At 42.7% G+C, this 21,422-nt stretch overlaps 1 protein-coding gene across 6 annotated transcripts in view; it reads right to left on the reverse strand.

Moving 5' to 3' along the window:
* Window positions 1–1,971: 1,971 nt before the first annotated feature.
* Window positions 1,972–21,422, reverse strand: part of LOC137432268 (ras association domain-containing protein 8) — a 98,844-nt gene continuing 79,393 nt past the window's right edge. For all 6 annotated transcript variants that reach the window (XM_068124053.2, XM_068124057.2, XM_068124054.2 and 3 more), the window contains 4 exons: window positions 11,441–11,687; window positions 8,284–9,212; window positions 7,892–8,021; window positions 1,972–2,614 (listed from right to left, as the gene is read on the reverse strand). In XM_068124053.2, coding sequence (XP_067980154.1) covers window positions 2,511–2,614; window positions 7,892–8,021; window positions 8,284–9,212; window positions 11,441–11,543 — 1,266 coding nt within the window. In that variant the 5' untranslated portion in view covers window positions 11,544–11,687 and the 3' untranslated portion in view covers window positions 1,972–2,510. The remainder of the gene's footprint in view (window positions 2,615–7,891; window positions 8,022–8,283; window positions 9,213–11,440; window positions 11,688–21,422) is intronic.

The following is a 21,422-nucleotide window of genomic DNA, read 5'->3' on the forward strand; positions in this document are numbered from 1 at the left end:
CGTGTGCTGGTTATTCGTGATTGTTGGGTATTAACGTGTGGTGGTTATTCGTGATTGTTGGGTATTAACGTGTGGTGGTTATTCGTGATTGTTGGGTATTAACGTGTGCTGGTTATTCGTGATTGTTGGGTATTAACGTGTGGTGGTTATTCGTGATTGTTGGGTATTAACGTGTGGTGGTTATTCGTGATTGTTGGGTATTAACGTGTGGTGGTTATTCGTGATTGTTGGGTATTAACGTGTGGTGGTTATTCGTGATTGTTGGGTATTAACGTGTGGTGGTTATTCGTGATTGTTGGGTATTAACGTGTGGTGGTTATTCGTGATTGTTGGGTATTAACGTGTGGTGGTTATTCGTGATTGTTGGGTATTAACGTGTGGTGGTTATTCGTGATTGTTGGGTATTAACGTGTGGTGGTTATTCGTGATTGTTGGGTATTAACGTGTGGTGGTTATTACCCTGCGCTCGCGAAGCGAAATGCGGGGTTAAGCATTCAAGTGCGTACGTGTACCATACGTGTCTGCGTTTTAAAAATTCATTTTCTTGGCAACCGTTGGTCCGATTGACACGAAATTTTACCATAGAAGCGCCTCCTCCTGGAGGTCACGTCATAGGTCACGTGGTACGGACGCCATCTGGGAAAAACTTTACACCTCTATCTCCCAAACCGCTCAATGGAAAAAATTGAAACATAGCTGTCAAGTACTCACCATGGGGAATAAGATATGTTGATGTTGATGGTGATGTCATCAGTGCCTTAATTATGACATCATAATTCGACAAGTACAACGCTTGATCTAATCGGTATGAATAAAACAAAAATTCCTCCAACTGTTAGACCGATGGACACGAAATTTTCAGAATATGTGCGGCTCCTGTGGATTTAAAAAAAAAACGATAATTATAACGTCATAGGTCACGTGGTACAGACGCCATCTTGGAAAAAATCGAAAAAAGTTGCACCTCTATCTCCGAAACCGCTCCATGGAAAAAATTGAAACATGGCTCAGTCAAGTACTCCCCTTGGGGAATAAGATGTGTTAATGATGTCATCAGTGCCTTTGTTATGACGTCATAATTCGACAAGTACAACACTTATCCGATCATTATGAATTTTTTTTCTCAGCAACTGTTGGTCTGATGGGCACGAAATTTTCACCATAGGAACGCCTCCTCATGTAGAATATTTTAATGATAATCATGATGTCATAGGTCATGTGGTACAGGCGCCATCTTGGAAAAAACAAAAAATCTGTGGTGGTTATTCATGAGTGAATAACCTCCAAAACCGCTGCATGGAAAAAAATTTAAACATGGCTCATTGTGAAGAACTCCATATAGGGAATAGGTGTTAACGATGACGTCATAATTCGACAGGGACAACGCTTGGTCTGATCAGTTTGAAATGTATTGAGTGTGATCTATGCAACACTTATATTAGAGAATATAAATTTATGATGTCATTGCTCACGTGGTCTGGCAACCATATTGGATCAAAGAAAAAAAATGTTCAAAAAATAGAAGAGTTGGCTCGCAACAAGTTGACTGCGCAGGGTAAGTATTCTATGAATACCATCTAGTTACTGGTTAGCGATTTGCTTCCAAATTGACCAAATGTGAAAGTTTTAGTTCTATAGTTTAGCGATTGTAGTTAAAGTTAAGAAGTTGGTGAATTAAAACTAATGGATGACATAGAATCAATGCACAAGATAATATTTGTTTGGTTGTTTTTATTGCCAAACCCCCAAAGGGTAGACCAAGACCCTGGGGTGGGGATGGGGGCGTGGCAGGGATGGGGGCGTGGTTTACACAAAATATTTACAGGAATGGAGGGGAAAAAAATTCATGACAATTGATAAGACGAATCACCATAAAGACGAAGTACTATTGAGGTAATTACATGAAGGATAAAGGAGGTGTACTTTGTACCGGGATGGGTGAAGGTTGTGGGGGGGGGGGGGGGAGGGGGGGGAGAGGCAAAAGGGGAATGAGAAAGGAATGTAGACATGATACACACAAAGGCACTGTCCATCTCAATATGAGTTGTACAAAACTAAATGCATCTCATTCATGCCCCCCTTCAGTCCCATCGCCCCCCCCCCCCCCCTCCCAAAGACTACACTAACTGAAGAGCAAAACATTTCACCATCTAGAATCAGAAAGACATCGTTGGTCAAAAACGTGCAGCCAAAGGTCGAGGTCACGTGCAGTGTTAAAAGAGGGTGTTTGGAGCCATGGTTACACCCGAACGTTTATTTGCGTAGAAAGGAGAAAATAAATGATGTGCGTTCAGCATTATGACGTCATGACCACCAAGATCATTATGCCCACCAAGATCGGAAGAGTTCACACGGAGCCGTCCAGTGGTGGACCATCCACAAAACACCGCACGGTGTGGCTCGATGGTCGGTGTTTCGTGGATCCACCGTCCCATTGCGGGTCGGCCATCGTGCGGTCCACGGAGAGAGAGACCGAGGGTGTGATTCGGGACGCGTTGGAACCGCGCGTTTCACACGAACACGCTCTCCTGGTTCAGGGCAGACAGCAGGGGCCGGTGCTGCACATGTGCAGAGATGGGTACACGAGTGGAGGTCGGAGAGGAGGCCGCTTCACCTTCAGGGGTAGTGCACAAGGTCACACTTTTCAAACACACCATTTGACTTTAACCACTGACGGACATAGATCATCATTTTTTTCGTCTACCAAAGGTGTTGTCCACCTTCAACAGACAATTTTTGTTTTGCACATTTCAATTAAACTCTATGTTCAAAAAGAGCAACATGTTGATTTTAAACTCTTCCACATTAACTTTTTTGTTTTGTTTTCTGTGGACAAAAATTTTGCTTGTTTTCTGTGGACAAACCCCATTCCTTATGATTCTCTCTTGCATTCATATTCTCTCTCTCATTCTCTCTCTCTCTCTCTCTCTCTCTCTCTCTCTCTTTCTCTTTCTCTTTCTTTCTCTCTCTCTCTTTCTCTCTTTCTCTCTCGCTCATTCTCTCTTCCTCATTCTCTGTCTCCCTCTTTCTCCCTCTTTCTCGCTCTCTCTTTCTCTCTTTCTCTCTTTCTCTCTCGCTCATTCTCTCTTCCTCATTCTCTGTCTCCCTCTTTCTCCCTCTTTCTCGCTCTCTCTCTCTCTCTCTTTCTCTCTTTCTCTCTCGCTCATTCTCTCTTCCTCATTCTCTGTCTCCCTCTTTCTCCCTCTTTCTCGCTCTCTCTTTCTCTCTTTCTCTCTTGCTCATTCTCTCTTCCTCATTCTCTGTCTCCCTCTTTCTCCCTCTTTCTCCCTCTTTCTCGCTCTCTCTCTCTCTCTCTCTCTCGCTCATTCTCTCTTCCTCATTCTCTGTCTCCCTCTTTCTCCCTCTTTCTCGCTCTCTCTTTCTCTCTTTCTCTCTCGCTCATTCTCTCTTCCTCATTCTCTGTCTCCCTCTTTCTCCCTCTTTCTCACTCTCTCTCTCTCTCTCTCTCTTTCTCTCTCGCTCATTCTCTCTTCCTCATTCTCTGTCTCCCTCTTTCTCCCTCTTTCTCGCGCTCTCTCTCTCTCTCTTTCTCTCTTTCTCTCTCGCTCATTCTCTCTGTCTCCCTCTTTCTCCCTCTTTCTCGCTCTCTCTTTCTCTCGTATTCCCTCTCTGTCTCTCCTTTGTTCCGATGAAGGTTTAAAGGCCAAAACGCACTTCCCTTGGCAGTTAGGTTAGCTTCTAAAAAGTCAGCTTCTCCTAAAAAGTTAGCTTCTCCGAAATGGTTTGCACAAATTCACCAAACCTGGTGGTTCACCACATGGCGAACTACCAAGGTTGGTTTTCACAACAAACATGATCACCACATGGCAAGAAGGTGCAAGAGCAAAATCCTCCCTATGGCAGGGTCAATAGGTCAAATACCGAAAAATGCAATTACTGGCACATTTTCAAACATTTAAAAAAAAATAAAGCTTTGTATATACAGTACTAGCTGAATGCACCTGGCGTTGCCCGGGTTCTTTTTGAATGAATTTAATCTTCTGTACATCGGTCTGACGCGAGCTCAGTATCAGTTAGTGCTCAACGATTCCTTGTTCTTTCTTCTGTCGGGCCCCGCGAGAGAGAATTTTGAAGGCATGTGTTGCAATCGGTCAGATATTCCTATTAAGTGCATAAGTTGTACTTCAAGAGAATTTTGAAAGAAGAAGAAGATTTATTTGCGAAATGGGCCCAGCCTGGCCGAGTTGGCCTCGACCGGCCTCGCCACCTAGCCTAGAACCTTCCCGGGGCCCGTCCCGACATTTTTTGTTTCAGAGGTTTCCTCCTATCTTTCACCGTTCAGGAGATTAGCACGTGCAGACAAACAAACAAACAAACAAAAACTTTATTTTATATATACGACCAACAGTACCCGCCCTGCGGGTGGGGCTTCAATTGGGAGGCCCAAATGAAAAGGTAAAATATCAGAAATTGAAGGCTTTTTTTATTTTAAACGATTCATATAAACATCCATTGAATCATATCACACGCAAATCATCAAAATCTAAACAGTGCATGGCTAAACAGTACATGGACGATCACGTACCACGTACGTCTCGCATCTCGCTCACTCTCATGTTGTCCTGATAATGATCCTTCCACAGGTTCACCTACAGAAACCTTGTTACGACTTTTACTTGCTCTAGACAGTCAAGTTCGCTCATCTTTTCGGCGCACCGGCACGACCCGAGAACGGCCCTTGCAGGGCTGATCCGAGGATCTCATCAAACCGTCCGATCGGTAGTAGCGACGGGCGGTGTGTACAAAGGGCAGGGACTTAATCAACGCGAGCTGATGACTCGCGCTTACTGGGAATTCCTCGTTCGTGGGACACTGTCTCAAGCCGTAGTCCCCATCACGGATGGGGCTCAGCGGTTTACCCGAGCATGACGGCGTAGGGCAAGGTACACGCTGGCCCGTCCAGTGTAGCGCGCGTGCGGCTCCGGACATCGAAGGGCATTAAACGTTCATTAAACATTAAACGTTCATTAAAGGATTACGAAACGAAAAACATTACGAAATTACGTTCACACCGTCACGTCAAACACTACCGTGAACACATACATCGTCACAACATCGTCACAATGAGAACATCGTCACAATGAGAACATCGTCACAATGAACATTATGCGAACGCGAATGTTATGCATGAGTCCAAACCTGAAAATGCTGGAGACCAAAGCTGAAATTGGGAAAACTAAATAGCCTATTTTACTCCTGGAGATCCCAGGATTACCCACCCAAAATATCTTTGCGATCGGTTCAGCAGTTTTTACGGTACCTTCGAACAGACAGACGGACATTTGGTGAATTATAGTAAGATAGTGTGTCCTTGCAGTGTCCATATGTTTTATACCTCTCCCACCTCCCCCCAAGCCCTCTCCCTCCCACAGTTCTCTCGATGTCCCTGCTCTCAAATGTTGTGTTTGTATCCTTCCCCCTCTCTCCCCATCTTGTCTACTGCTCTCCTTATTTTGTGTTTCATGTGTCGGTTTGACTTTTTGTGTGATTAATGTTAGCTCTTTCACAAGCCTCGATCTTGTATACAAAAAATAAATAAAATAAAAATAGAAGATAATCAACATGAGGGCACGCATTAAATATGTAATTATCTTTTTCCGGGGGTTAAAACGATAAAATGTTGGGTCAATCCCGATGGAATTTTTGCCCTTTAACCTTGCTTTAGATGGGAAGCGTAGGGATTTGTGATGGCGTGCCATCGACTTCGCTCTAGTTACCTGCCAAAGGTGCTTCAACTAAGTACTGAGTTAAGGGTCTGAATACTTACGTCAATGTGATACTTCAGTTTTTCCTTTTCAATAAATTATCAAAACTTTCTAAAATCCTGTTTTCTTTTTGTCATTATGGGGTATTTAGTGTAGATTGATGAGGGGAAAAAGGAATTTAAACGATTTCAGCACAAGGCTGCAACATAACAAAATGTGAAAAAAGTGAAGGGGTCTGAATACTTTCTGAATGCACTGTATAGCACGATATCTCAAGAAGTTGTGGATGGACGGATTTGGACGAAACTTGGGGGACAAGTTAAGTGTGTGACAAGGAAGAAATGATTTGATTTTCCAGAATAATCTGGATACGAGAATTTGACTGCTTTTAAAAGCTTTGTGAACCATTTTAGGTAGCAATCCTTACCTCGCACACACGATATACCTTATTTACGGTGACATCATCTACGTGAGTACCAGTTCACTGGTAATTCCCTGTTTGTCGTTAAAGGCGGCAAAAAGGGTTGGCGTCAGGAAGGGCATCCGGCCGTAAAACATTGCTTCAAAAAGGGGACCGAAAAACAACAACAACCATGGTCCCCGAAAAAGGCCAACCCCCGCTTGCGGGGAAAAATGGCCTCTAAAGGTGGTTTTTTTACGGTGCTATAACACCGCTGTTTCCAGGGGTTCCTGCACAGGCGCACTGAACATTCTGGAGTGGAATACGTCATTTTGAAAATCATGCATTGAGGATGGAGCCAAATACAATATATCGAATGATGTTTCAAAAAGTTGTGGACGGGTTATGACAAAACTTGGTGGATGGGTTGGGTATGTAAAGAGAACAAGCCGATTCGATTTTGGTTGAGATCCAGATGCAGATCTGAATGCAGAAAACTTTGAGATATCGTGCTACATATTGTATTTGGCCCCATCTCTCATTCATAAAGAATCACTTAAACAACACCAAAAGTCTAACAGTGGCGTAGCCGGGCTTGTAAAATATTATAAACCACAAACACACATGATTAGCTTTTTAAACAGTCGCTAATGCTGTTTATAACATTAAACAAAGAAATTTGGAGGAATCCCGACATCCATGAGGTACGTTTTACTTGCAGAACTGAGCGAAGATCTACTGTAATCGATATACCCCACAAGGGTTGGAGATGTGCTCATTTATCAAGCAGCTAGCTCGTGCCTGCTAAGCCAGGCATTCCTTGAGGGTTTTGAATAGATTGCTTGATCGAATGCTTAAACCAAATGGCGATCTCTCCACAAGAAACTTGGTAAATGAACACACACCCAATGTTCTTGTGACCCGACCATAGAGAGACTGTAATTATATATATACCCCAAAGAGGAATGACCTTTCCTGCCGCTGCCGTAGTGAGCGTGTGTTTATGCCGTAATGACATCATCTACGTGATGATGTAGCATAACAGCCGGACAAAAAACTGCCGCTACTTTAATATATATATAAAATATATATATATTTAACCTCCAGTAACGTTGCAGTCACTACAAAGCCATTAGTGTTACGATTAAATTTACTATAATAATAATAACGTTACGTTATTATTACGAAAATTATATTATTTTTTTTAAACCGAGGTGAATTCCTTACTTCCGCGGTTACACCGCTTCAATCCATCAACTTTCCATTCACGACATTGGGATTAAAGTGTTATTGTTATATCTACTATAATATTAGTATTACTACGAAAACGATACGACTGAAACGATACCACTGTATTAAGAAACCTGCGTTTAATTTGTCCGAAGCGGAAGGTGAGTCATAACGCCTAAGGCCTATACGTACCGTTTTGTTGGAAGCGCCGTAATGCTGATGCTTTCGATATTTGATGATCATTTTAAAAATTGGTTTGTTTGTGTTTCACACTGAATGAAAAACGTTGAGGTAGAGCATGGCGATTGTGATATATGACAGGTTCGACGATATGTTCGGCATGAACGGCATATAAATCAAAATGGTGGTGTGTGGAGAGTCAGCCATTGTACGCCGTAATGAGATCAGACGTAATCACATCACCCTGTCATGTGACCAGATTCTCAGCTCTGATTGGTATATGTTTGAAGGGACATACATACATATGGATGGACAAACAAAGGCTTTCCCAACGTTTTACGAAGAGATGACTTACTTGCGGATCTTGTGGTCTCATCCCCCGAGGGCAGCAGTGCTGTTACGCGGCTGCCCGTTTGCTCGATAAAGTGTTGGAGGTAGAGTTGTCGCAGATCTCTGTTAAGATTCTCAAGCTCTCCTTCCTTCACCTATGCCAACAAGATGAAGGTAGAAATGAAAGTTTAAAATGTGAATTCCAAGAGTTTGTCTGTCCTCCTGGTTGGGGGGGGGGGGGGGGGGGGTGGGGGGAGGGATAGGTTTTATGCTTCAGGACTGCAGCTGAAACGCTCGAGGTCAGGTAAAGGTAATTGTTCGGTGAAGCTTCCCCACAACATTGAAACACTGAAACATGTCTCAAAGTAATCGTGAGTGGAGGACGAGTTTATGAATGGGCAGTGGTGATAGGCTCACCTTGAGGTTGTGGCTCACATCATCAACACTTTTTTCAAGCTGCGCCAAACTTCCAGCCACCTGCTGCCCCTCTTCCTCTTGCTTGTTGAGATTGGCCCGAAGCTGCGCCAAAGTCATGTCGGGTTCCCTGGCGTCCCCGCGTCTCTGTCCATTGACCAAATCTCGAACTTTGACTTCTTGGGCTTTGGCGGCACTTTCACATTGTTCCTGCAAACGACGAGCAATTGCGTTTTGCTGTTCCAGCAACTCTTTCAGACTCTGCGTCTCATCAGAAAGCAGCGCAAGCGTCCGTCGCATCTCTTCCTCCTTCTGGAGACCTTCCTCAACCTCGGCCTGCAGCTCCGTGCCGCTCAATATCTCTTGCTCGTTTTGCGCAATTTGCGCTTCGAGCTGTGCCACAATGTCATGCTCACCGTCACCTTTCCCTCCCTCCTCCTGCTCCTCATCCGACTCTTCAGTAACCTCATCGAGGGTCTCGAGAGGTGTTGTTGACAAAGCCGTGAGTCTCGAGTCCAGGGCGTGCAGCCGCTGCTTCTGGAGCTTAATGATTCGTTTGAGTTCCTCAATATCCGTAACTCCCTTGCCCGTTCCTCCATGCACATTTCCAGTGCCATTGAAAAGGTCCGTAATGCCCCGGACGCCTCCTGTGAATGTAAGCGATTTGCGCTTGGGTTCTTTGCGTCGTAGCTGCTCCCTGCTCACAGTCCGTTGCTTCGCCAAGGAAGGCAAACTATGATGTGAGGAAGGCCGAATCGCGGGCTCCTCGGGCACGTTCTCGTCCCGGGTTGGTCCGGTGCACCGTAGGATGAAGCAGACGTCTCCAGAATGTTGGCCCCACTTTGCAAGCGCCAGCAAAGGTGCCTCCATTGGTGACAAATTGCGCTCTGTGTTGCGCCATTGCTCAATAAGGGTGTAGCGACCCGTCCGTCCTGGACATGGGAACAGAGATAAAAAGTTTGGGTTAACTTTTCCATACGACATTTGGTATTGCTAAGTTCGCCATAAAAAGACTGTTTGGGCCTTTTTTGTTCCCTCCATTGCCAAATTTGCATATCCAATCACATGATCTTTATTTCCCCCCAAATTCATGTTCCCTCCAAATTTGCATATCCAATAGTTTTACCGACGCGTTTTTTTGTTATCGGCATTTCTTTTAATAAACCCTTTTGTTATTTTTGTACATTTCTAAATCCGTGTTTGTTTGAGTTATTTTCTGCAGGTTCGGGGATTGCTGGCGGGACCACAGGTAAGCAGTTCAGCTTCCTCTTCTTCTTTTTTCCTCCCGTGTATATATATATAATCCGCTATTTGAACTGAACACCCAGGAGTAACGCTCGATTGCCATCCGTGTTACCCTACGGTATTCACCAAGGGTAGTCACACGACAATGACACATGATGCTCGTTTTGTATGAAAACTATTCCAAGTGGGATAAATAACGGTATTCAACAAAAGGTATTCTGCCATAGCTTGAATAAAACTTAAGTGATATTGCTTATATTTTGATATGCCCCAATTCTTTCTAGTCTTATTATGGTGCTCTGTTTGAAGGAAGACCCAAGTGCTTCTCACAACAAGGATTACACTGGGTGGTTTGCCGTTGCCTTCCTTGCGGTAGTTTGAAATTTATTCATTCAGGCAACTTATAGGTGAGTGTGCATACCTCTCGGGTCTATCTCTAGGCCATCCTGCCAGTCCTGATAGATGCCATACAGATGGTGACAAACAGTGACATGGCTGCAGACTTTTCTCCATCAGTGTCTCAAAAACTTCCACTAGGGGGCGGCCCATGCACAGAGGGAGTGTGTACTGAATAGCACTCAAAATGACTGTTGTTCATTTGGTAATGCTTTGTGTATAATTCCAACTATTAGTTCACTGTGCACAGCACTTCGCCTTCGATGGGTGAGAACTTCCATAACCAATGTATTCCGATTCTGATGTACCATACTCTGTCGCCGAAGCAGTTTATCGGCAAGGGTTACAATGGGTGGTTTGCCATTGCCTTCCCAGCAGTAGTTAGGGCAGGAATTTGTAATTTGTCCATGGTGCCGGCGATGGACACCGTGGGATCGTTAGCGTCCACCAACATCCGAGGGACGGCACACATATTGACCGCACACACCTTGAACCTATATGCATAAGAAGATCAAAAAAGAAAAAGTCTTTGCATAAACAGCTTGGAGAAATCCAACTGTAGACCTTTACAAGGCTAAAAGGTTTTTCACCAAGGTTAAGTTAACACTTCGAAGTTGTGTCCTTTGGCAAACACTGTAAATGCATCGAGAACTCTTTCACCTTCAAAATGAAACACCTTATTTGCAGCTGTGAGATTAGGAGCTAAAATAAGGTTTATTACTCATTTTGTTCGCACATTAGAGCAGGACTACAACCTGGGGGATGAACGTGGGAGATTCACCTGCCAGAGGCACCACAGTGCAAGTTCGTTTTGGAATTAAACCCAGAAATGTAATCGCTCACTTGGGAGGGATAGCAAAGACACCATAGACTATAAATCACAATGTGAGTTTGTGAGTTTGTCTGTCCCCCTCTCATAAGGGTAGGTTTTAAAGGCCAATCTTTTAACATGAATGTGTGTTCACTATGGTCTATTTTTGAGGATAAAACAAACTCGAAAAACATTTTCCATAACAGAGTAATTATGTTTCTTCTATTGGAATTGTAGATGGAGGCTTGCAAACCGAGCCTCAAGGGTGGCGTACAGAAACGTTTTTTTTAAACAACAATAAATACAAGGCGCGAGGAGGTGAAATTCGCTGCACATGATGTGCAACACGTAAAGGGTAAAACGAGTGTTTGTTTACATCTGTTTGATGTCTTAAAAATAAAGCGGATACAAGCACACCTGACGCTAGGCCGAGGCTTCAGAATTTGGCATGCTCACAAGGCTGCACTGTCGAATAAACTGTTCCAACCCGTCACTTTTTACAGGCTTTTTACTCGTCGTAGAATATGACCGGCTCAAGCTAAGTAGTCAGGGCTATCTATACATTAATTCATCATGAAAAAATTGCTGAAAACTCCCCTTCCCACAACTACTCTACCAACCCATAAACAATCGATGGTAAAATAAACAGTAAAGTTGTACAATAGTTTACAAAAGGACCAATATGTGAGTGATGCACGATGCACCCACCAAGAGCTTGGGCTAAAGCGATGACCACATCTTGGCACGTGGTGGTTTCCGTCACTCCGCACACCACCCTCTGCACGCCTTCGACCCACACTTTCAGCTCCATGGTCTACTCTTCCCCTTCTCGTTGCGGTCCTTCGAGGTCAGGCCCGACTCTGGGAGCCGACGGGTCCGGTGCGGAGGCCTAGCCGACACCGGGCAACCTCCGAGTTTCCGCTGCCAGCTGCTTCTATCGGACTTGCTCGAGGTCCTGTGAAATCAAATTGGATATTCAAAACTTCTTATGAACACCAACAATGGCAAAATGTACTTAACACGGTGAATGTATTGTTATTATTATGGTTGTCAGAACTGGCAATTCCATACTCTGGAACTTCTCCGATCTTATTCTTCATACTAAGTGGAAATTACAAAACACACCAATAAAGCCAGTGACCAATGTCAAAGGAAAATCTAAACAAGACAATGACACAAACTTGACAATTTCACCTTCATTCCTCTTTTCTCCCGCCTCTGGAACAAACTCCCTCACTCTCTTCAATCCCACTCCTTCCTCCAGGTCTTTAAAACAACTGTTCACCACCATCTCTTATCTTCCCCCATCCAAAACCTTGATCATTTCTACCCCTGTTAATTCACCCCAGATCCACTTTTTTGAAATACCGACTTCTTTCCTGGAAGTCCTCGCTGTGTCCACGTGTTTTTTTTTTTGTTTTTTTTTACCTCCTCCCCTTCCCATGCCAACTCCCCCCAAGCCCACTCACTCCCACAGATCTCCCAATGTCCCTGCTCTCCATCTTGTTCTCCCGCTCCCTTTATCATATGTTTTATGTTTGTCTTTTTTGTGACCAATGTTAGCTCTTCCACGAGCCTCGATCTTGCATACAAAAAAAAACAAAAAAAAAAAAACAAAGTTTGCATCACCTGACTTCCCCTAGGTTATTGATGCGAAAACGAGCATGAGCGTAGACCATTTTACCACCCCCAGTCTTTGATTACCCACGGTCTAGCTAAAAACTGCCTGTGTGGCCCTGCATTGTAGTCATTCCCATGGCTCTGCAGATTCCGAGGGTTGGTTCAGCAACTTTCCTGCTCTGCATTCCAACCTCATCAATGCCCCAACCCAACAAAGAGGCTATGACTCTTCTTTTTTCAAATCAAAAGTACAACTCGGCCTAGTCACACAAACCAGTTGGTCACACCCATCATCTATGAGAGTTCAGATCCGTCACAGTCTGTGACGCTGCGGGTTCTCACAGCATCGTCACTCCAAACAAGCCAACAATGGAATCTTCGAACAATGAATCCACGTGCACTGCCCAATCTTTCCAGACGTTAAGAGTTGACACCCAAGTGTTCCGACGTCAAACCACAATTTTTTCCCTAAAAGTGGAGTTCAAAGCACAGAATCTTTAAAACTTTGGGAAAGCCTGCACTCAGCTTTCCCCAGACTCCATTGGAATATCCAACGCTCTGGACACTGACAGCTCCTGGGAATGCCTCCTCGATCGCCTGCCCGGCTTTCACCAAGTCTATTCCACCTGCAGTATTCTGTCCCTTATGCCACACTTTGATGAATGAGTCTTATCGAAGCTTTTTCCTTTCACAGCCATGACAGTTCCCTCCTCCGGTCTCAGCTCTGCTAAGCTCTGAACAAACTTGTATCTGTCCTGAGACAAGGCATGCCTTACCGCAAAATAAGCTGAGCTTTTATTTATTAACTTAGTGGCAAATGATGAAGAATGTCTCATGTGGTTTCCCCCTCATCCTAACATGCTTACTCAGATGCAAATGCTCCATAACCACCGACCTCCCAGACTTGGAGGGTATGCGCCAACCATGACACCACACCGAGTCTGGTCTTAGTAATTAGCATTGTGATTATTAATTGTTTCTTTTTTTATTCGGTTTCTTTGTTTACCCACATGGCATCGTGTTGCACCAAACAAGGATCACATGTGCATTACAAAATTTGGAAATTGGGACCGGAATTGGGAAAGACAGCTGTTCGCCACCATCTCAGATCATCCCCCATCCAAAACCATGATACTTTATACCCTCATTAACTCCACCACCTCCTCTAGCGCACCTCCTTCCTCCAAATTACCACTTTTTACTTCCTGAGAGTTTCCTTCTGTATCCATCTTGTCCACCTCATGCATCCTACGCATGATGGGATTTTTTATTTTTGCAAAAACTTTTTTTAGTTCTTGGTTTTTCAACTTTTTTTTCTCTAAAAAGTTGAGGCTCATGGAGGAGTATTTGCTCAATAAATATGATTCACTCATCCTTTTATTTAGAATGTATATGTCCACCACTGTCAAAAAGCCTACACGTATGCAGCCATTGGGCCTCGGAGGCCCCACGAATGTATTCGTGTAAAGTTTTTAAATTTTCATATTTTTGTCACTGAATTATTTGTAACCAAGTTATAGGAGCATATAATGAGGCTCATATCAAGAAAATAATGATATAACATAGTAGTACAACAACATTTATGTGAGGCCTCGAAGCCCCAGGCCCGCATTCGTGTCAGATTTTCGGGTTATAAGTGAAGAATGAAGATTTTCCCACGAGGCTGAATGCATTTTTTTTTTATGTCACTGAATTTTGTGTAACAACATGAAAGTCTGTGAAAATGAGGCTCATTCCAAAAAAAAAAAAAATTGCACAGCATAGTTTTTGCAACAAAAAAAAACCTTGTGGGCCTCCGAGGCCCAACCACTGCATCCAAGGGTTAACTTCTCCAGCTGATCCTTCTTGGCTCCTTCACTAAATGTTCCTTTGTCAACCTCCATGTTTGACCATGGTGTTTGTTGAAACTTTTGTGAGCTTGACATGTCCATCTCGGCCATTTCCCATCATCAATGAAGATTACCAAAACTACCTTAGATGTGAGGGATCTCTCGGTCACTCCTAAGAGATTCGAGCAGAACTAACCGGGGCTAATAAACAACAACACCAACCAAAGTTACCCTGATACTGATAGAGACAACAAAGCAGAACCCATAAATACAGATCAGTAAGTTTCCTACTTGCCATACTCAGTCAAACTTAAAGGCACAACGTTTCCAACTCCCTCTCATCGTACGATTTTATTCCTGGCCATTTTCCAGTGGACCTACCCTTTTGACTTAACCAAGGAAGGATGACTGAACATCAAGTAAGAGATCTCTTGTCATTTTCCAAGTGTTCGACATGGTCTGCCACAAGTTTGTTCATCTTTCCCCTTCACTCATGGCTGACCTTTTTGAGTGCAGTCACCCTTGAGTGCGTGTACCTTTTCCCACGACTTGGCTTTTGGTAGCATTCTTGCGTCCATTTCTATTTCAGGATAAAATTGAATGACACTCCCCTGCTCTACTCTCTCCATCCATTTCATGACCGAACAGTTTTCACCAAGTCAGACGTAAGCGGTTGACCTCAAAAATAAACTAGAACGCCACTCAGTAGAGCGCATACTCCCGCCGTGGGTCAAGTTGGAATAGTACGATTTCACAAAAGTTTGAGGGAGTAGTTCAGTGACAACACAAGACAAGACAACACAAGACAAGACAACACAAGACAACACAAGACAAGACAAGCCAGACACTGCACAGATATATATTTAGAATATATAGAAGATAATGTTAAAAAAAACAAGGCAATTTCACTTACATTTTCGGATTCAGCGTTCAATTCTATATAAGTGAGTGTATTTTGAGGCATGTGTGACTTCAAATAAAATTGTAAGCCAGGAAAACGTTCGTTTCATTCCTTAGGGATACAACATGTAAAACTGGCCCAAACGTCAAAACAAAACTCGCTCATTTTAAGTCGTACAAGCTAATGCGACCACTCATTCTTCTGGGAAGAATCCCGTGCACATGCTTGTCACACTTATAACTCACCTAAGTCTTTATAAGTTCATCAAATACTGACACCGCGATTGACATTCGCTGAGGTAAATGTTGATATCTCTTCTGAGGTTTAAAAAAAAAAAAAAACAGTTTTAAAGCATTATACGTATCAAACGATACATTTTATAAAACGGCGAAACCGAATACACTCTTTGGTGGTTTTAAAATGACAGAATATGTCTTTATTAGAAAAGGGAAAAAAAAGAACCTTGAAGACGACGCTGCTAACAAAATACACCGCTCTAACGCATAACCACGAGTTTAAACTACATTTATAACAAATATGAAAACTATTTTCATATCACAATGTTAAATATAGAATATATAGAAGATAATGTAAAAAAAAAAAGAAAAAGAGCCCTATCTTCCAATGGTAAACAATCCTTCAAAAAATTCCTGGATCCGGAATAATATCCTGAGCTTCACCAAAAACTAATCAATTCTTCCTTATCCCAAGGACAATCATCCCAACAACTTTCATCCAAATTCGTTCAGAACTTTTCCAGATATCTTGTTCACAAACACACGAACGCACACACACACACACGGACACGATCGAATGCATTACTCCTTGGCGGGAGTAACTAGAACAGAATACCTCCACCTGGTGAACAGTTTACGTTTTGTATCCCACTGATAGGCCAGATATGGATTCGGACCTGAACCAAAATCTAATCGGCTCGTTATTGTCACCTCACCAACTCGTCCACCAAGTTTAGTCATAACTTGTCCATAACTTTTTTAAGTATCATGTTATGTATCACTTTTCGCCCGATCTTTTGATGGCGATAAATCACTTAAAAACTAAATAATTGTGGCATCCAAATCCATATTCAGATCTTCACCAAAATCGAATCGATTAGTCCTTGTCAGACACTCAGCCTGTCCACCAAGTTTCGTCCAAATCCGTCCATAACCTTTTGAGATATCCTGCTATGTATCGTTTTTTGGCCATATCATTCAATGGTGAAGAATCACTGAAAAAATTATACTAGCTGGACTCAGATCTTCACCAAAATCTAACCATTTCGTCCGTGTCACATACACTACCTCTATGCCAAATTTCGTTTGAATCCGTGCAAAACTTTTTGAGATACACTACATGACTCAAAGCATGTGGACGCCCGAACATCACGCATCTCATTCCAAAATCATGAGGAATCAATTTTTTTTGGCTTTTAAAATTATCAGCAATATGATAATATAATCTATGCATCTGAAAAATGGGAGCCAATTACGACTCGTTTTGAGGATTGGATTGGATCGATGTTATGAAATATACAAGTTTGAGATACGAGTGAGGCTGCCATATTCTGAACAAGTTGTAAGGGATTGAGAGACAAAAGGCAAATAAGCCTATTAACGGCAGGTTTCAGTAATCTGTGTGCGACCTTAAGAGAGGATGAACCGGAGTTGCACCTGTTCATCGACTTAAGCAGTTCTAAGGTGTATCGCTTGCTAACATATCGTTATTTTTTTTTGCCATTATCTCTTAATGGTGAAGAATCGGTTAAAAATTCTCAGATCAAGATCTGGATCTTCAACAAAATCCAATCATTTCGTCTGTGTCACACACCCAACCTTTCCACCAAATTTCGGACGAATCCGTTCATGACTTTTTGAGATATCCTGTTCACAAACAAACAACAAGGCATCAGGTGGCAGCCTGACAGGCAGGATGAAAATTGAGAAAATCAATAATTGGGTAATTATGTAATTAAAATAAATAAATAATGATGATAAAATAATTAATTTCTTAATCAATTGGCTAATAGCATACCAAAACCATCACTGTTTCATCCGAATATGTAATTTTTTGAAGATTAAGCAATATTGAATGATCGAAAAATTACATCATTAATCGATTAATTGATTAATCAATAAATCAAAAATACCCTTTACAGCCAAATAACTTGGTCATTGTCGTGTCCAAATATCAGCTTTCCAGCTCAAAAAGGTGCCTGAGATATTATGCAGATGAGAAAGAAAATAAATAAGTACTTAATAAATCGATAATAATTAAGTAATTAAGCAATTGATTGACATATATAGTCAGCCTCCCTTTTGTCGTTTGGAATCCTCTGGTAAAGTTTGACGAAGACAGCTGAAAGCGTTCGCGAGTTATTGCACTCACAGACAAACAAACGAGACAGACCGACATATGATTGAAAATAAATTGAAAATTTTCGTCATAAACAGAGATGTAAACATAACCTCCATCCACCTTCGGTGGTGGAGGTAAAGATAATCCCGCAGTAACATGATGATCAACTGTCAAAAGCAGCTGGTAGGTCCAGAAGTATTATGGCTGCAGCAGAATGTTGGTCTGCATTGTACAGAATATGTGTGAGCGACCTTCAGTGCTCTACAACTGCTTGAAACCACAGACGAGCGAAGTTCTAAAAGAATGCTCGTCTAAATATTCCAGAAGTAGATTGGCAAGAGCACGTTTGAAATGAGATATAAAAGACACTGGAGGTTAGATAAATCCAAACCCTTTCCAAAACATAAATCCAAATCTGTGTCTTTCTCTCCTGACAAGGTGGAGAAGTTTCTGTCAAACCTCGACTCTGATTCTGCAACTGGACAAGACGGCATAAGCCCATGGGTCCTAAAATCTTGCTCTGCCGCTCTATCTCACTCTCTCTCTCTCCTTTCTCTTCACCCTCTCTTTTGCTCAAGGTCATCTGCCAGCATCTTGGAAATCAGCAAACATTACCGCTTTACACAAAAAAGGTTCAAAATCAGATCCTTGCAACGACAGACCAATCAGCCTGCTCCCAATAATCAGCAAAGTCATGGAATCCATCATTGCTTCGGATATCAAATCCTTCCTCTTCTCCAATGGCTTGATCTCCGATCATCAATTTGGTTTCAGACCTGGTCAATCTACTCTGGACATGCTGCTGTCTCAACAATGGATGGAGGTCCTCAATGCCAAACAAGAAATCAGAGCCGTCTCCCTTGACCTATCATGTGCCTTCGATACGGTCTGGCACCCAGCTCTGCTCACCAAACTCTCCTCCCATGGTATCCATGGAAATCTCCACGCATGGTTTGCGGACTTCCTCTCTGGTCGTAGTCAACGTGTGGCCCTGAATGGATTTCTCTCACCTCCCCTTCCTGTTCAGGCTGGAGTTCCCCAAGGCAGTGTTCTGGGCCCTGTGCTTTTTCTGGTCTTCATCAATGATCTCTCCGACTCTCTGGAAAATCCTCTCTATCTCTATGCTGATGACTCCACTCTCTGCCGCTCCATTCCTCATCCCTCAGATCGGCAGTCTGCAGTCTCCTCACCCTCTGCAGACCTGGACAAAATCATAGACTGGTCAAACAAGTGGAACATGTCTTTCAATCCTGACAAATCTCACACTCTTACGATGTCTCCCCGAAAACGTTGACTGGACAACCCTCCCATCTACTTTCTCAACAATCCACTCCAATAAGGTCTGTCACTCAAGCTTTTGGGTCTCACTATCTGCCATGATCTTTCCTGGGAAAACCACATTTCCAAGTTGGCCTTCAAAGCCAGTCGCCGACTGGGCATCTTCCGTCGTGCGAATTCCTTCCTTGGCACACCTGAGCTCCTCACCACATACAAGGCTTTCATCCGCAGCTCAATGGAATACTGTTCTCCCCTCTGGGCTGGTGCACCTGCCTCACACCTAGCCCGTCTTCACGCTGTTGAAACCAAAGCTTTCAGAATCATTGGAATCTCCCGCGATGAAGCTATCTCTGAGGGCCTTTCACTCACTCACCACAGGCAGGTTCGTGGTCTTTTTGTCTTCGACTGACTCCTATCCAGTCTCGCTCCCCCAGCTCTATCTGTGCTCTGTCCCCCAAATATTCCTTCAGGTCGCACAAGATCTGCCAGCAACCCTCTTCTGGTGAAATTGCCAAAATCAAGACTCTCTATTCACCTTCACCCTTTCATTCCTCTTTACTCCCACCTCTCGAACAAATTCCCTCACTTTCTTTAATCCCACTCCTCCCTCCAGGTCTTTAAAACAGCTGTTCACCACCATCTCTTATCTTCCCCCATCCAAAACCTTGATCTTTTCTACCCCCGTTAATTCACCACAGATCCACTTTTTTGAAATACTGACTTCTTTCCTGGAAGTCCTAGCAGTGCCTATGTGTTTTATACCTCTTCCCCCTCCCCCTTCCCATGCCCACTACCCCCAAGCCCTCTCCCTCCCACAGATCTCCCGTTGTCCCTGTTCTCTACTGTTGTGTTTTTATGCTTCCCTCTCTCTCCCCATCTTGTCTCCCGCTCCCCTTATTGTATGTTTTGTGTGTCCGTTTTTTTTACTTTTATTTTTTGTGATTGATGTTCGCTCTTAAACGAGACTCGATCTTGTATACAAAAAACAAACAAACTCTGGACCTCCTGCTGAGAAACATCATCCATGACCAGTGCGGAGATGACCACGTCTCTTCAAAACCATAACAATTGACAGGGGAAGAATATTTTATACTCCTGCTTTGCATTTCCGAGCACGATACTTCCCACGAAATGCGATTTTATCTGAATCTCGATATTCCCAACACTGAGATAAGATTCCATTGGTCGAGATAAGATTCCAGTATATAATTGAACTGAAATAAAGGCCATGGAACAAACAAAAAACTTTTTTCAGGAAGTTTACCGCTGTTGACGCAGTGTCTTTTACACCACGTTGTTTTTACTACGTTGCATTAGTTATTCGTGCCTCTTGTTTGTGTCCTTTTCTGACGTCCTCAAAAGCAAGATTCCTGTTTGAAATGATTTTTTATTTTCTTTGACTGCCAGACAGACAGACAAGACAGAGTATAAAAATTATCTTACTCCTCTCTGCTCATGCGTGCTCAGCACAAGATTTTGTACAATTTGCCGAATTCAGAGCCAAAGTACTGCTAAACTGCAGTTTCGAGTTCCGATTTGTTACCTGCAGTGATCAAAAAAAATTCAATTGGAATCAAGTACTTCCCCAATCATAAACTGACATCCGGGAAGAAACGTCCCCCAAGGTCTTGTGTGTTTGTCGAGTTCTGTGTTGTCTGCAGTCTCTGACCGAACGCGAGTTTCTGATTTTTGTGCGGAACAGCCAATCCAAGAGTCTTATTACTATCTGTATAAAAAGTAAAGGATTCCCTTTTGTTGCATTTTGAATGGAGTTTCTTACTCGGCCTAGTCCTGTTTGACATCCCCCCCCTTCCTCCTTACATGTCCTCGGATCATGATGGAGATTGTATAGCCTAGTCAAAAAATCTGAAAATGTGCCTTTATAGAATGATTGAGGCATTTTTGAGTAAAAGCAAGCAAACCACTTTTTCTGGGGTAGTTTTTCATGCTGAATATGAATCTGTTGTTTGCCAAGCCCAAAAATGCGTAATTAGGTCACTAATCAAGGTCAAAGGTCAATGAGTGCAAAATTCAAAATTTTTGAAAAAATGCTTTATTTTACATCCCCTATCTGTACATTTCAATTATTTTACAATATTTTGTCTAGTAAGGTTGCTAAAGCTTTTCAAAATCTTATTTTTAAAGGAAAACGTGAGGACACATCTATGCTCATTTGCCTTTATCTCTGTAAGGGGCGACAATTAGTTTTTGCGTAATTTGCTTGCAGTTTAACCTCTAAATGCACAATGGGGCAGAGTTTTTATGCTCCTATTGATGGTCTAGAGATAGATTTTATAAAGACAGAATCTAAATGTCACCGGTAAACAACATAGGTCAAAGGTCAATGAGTGCGAAAGTCTTGCAATGACGTAACAGTTACTTGCACTTGAAACCATCCCTTTCACTCAACAGTGAAAGTGGCTTCATCTTTCTGACCCCAATGCATTTGCCATGTTTGTCAAATCATTTCCATTCAGACAGAGCAGGGTGTTCTTCAATAGACCCTTAATGATGAAGAATGAATCTAATAGCCTAGCATAAGCCATCTAGTTCGTACCCTAGGCATCAGGCATTAAACATTTCAGGAGTACAGGTAAGGGTCTTTTTAAGATTGTTAAAAAATGAAATATAAAATCAAATGAAAGTAAAGGAATGCATTCTTCTTTGGTGAGATACATGTACATACAAATGTGTAATGTATGCT

This window comes from Myxine glutinosa, chromosome 8 (genome assembly GCF_964187855.1).
Source record: "Myxine glutinosa chromosome 8, kmMyxGlut1.1, whole genome shotgun sequence".
NCBI lineage: Eukaryota > Metazoa > Chordata > Myxini > Myxiniformes > Myxinidae > Myxine > Myxine glutinosa.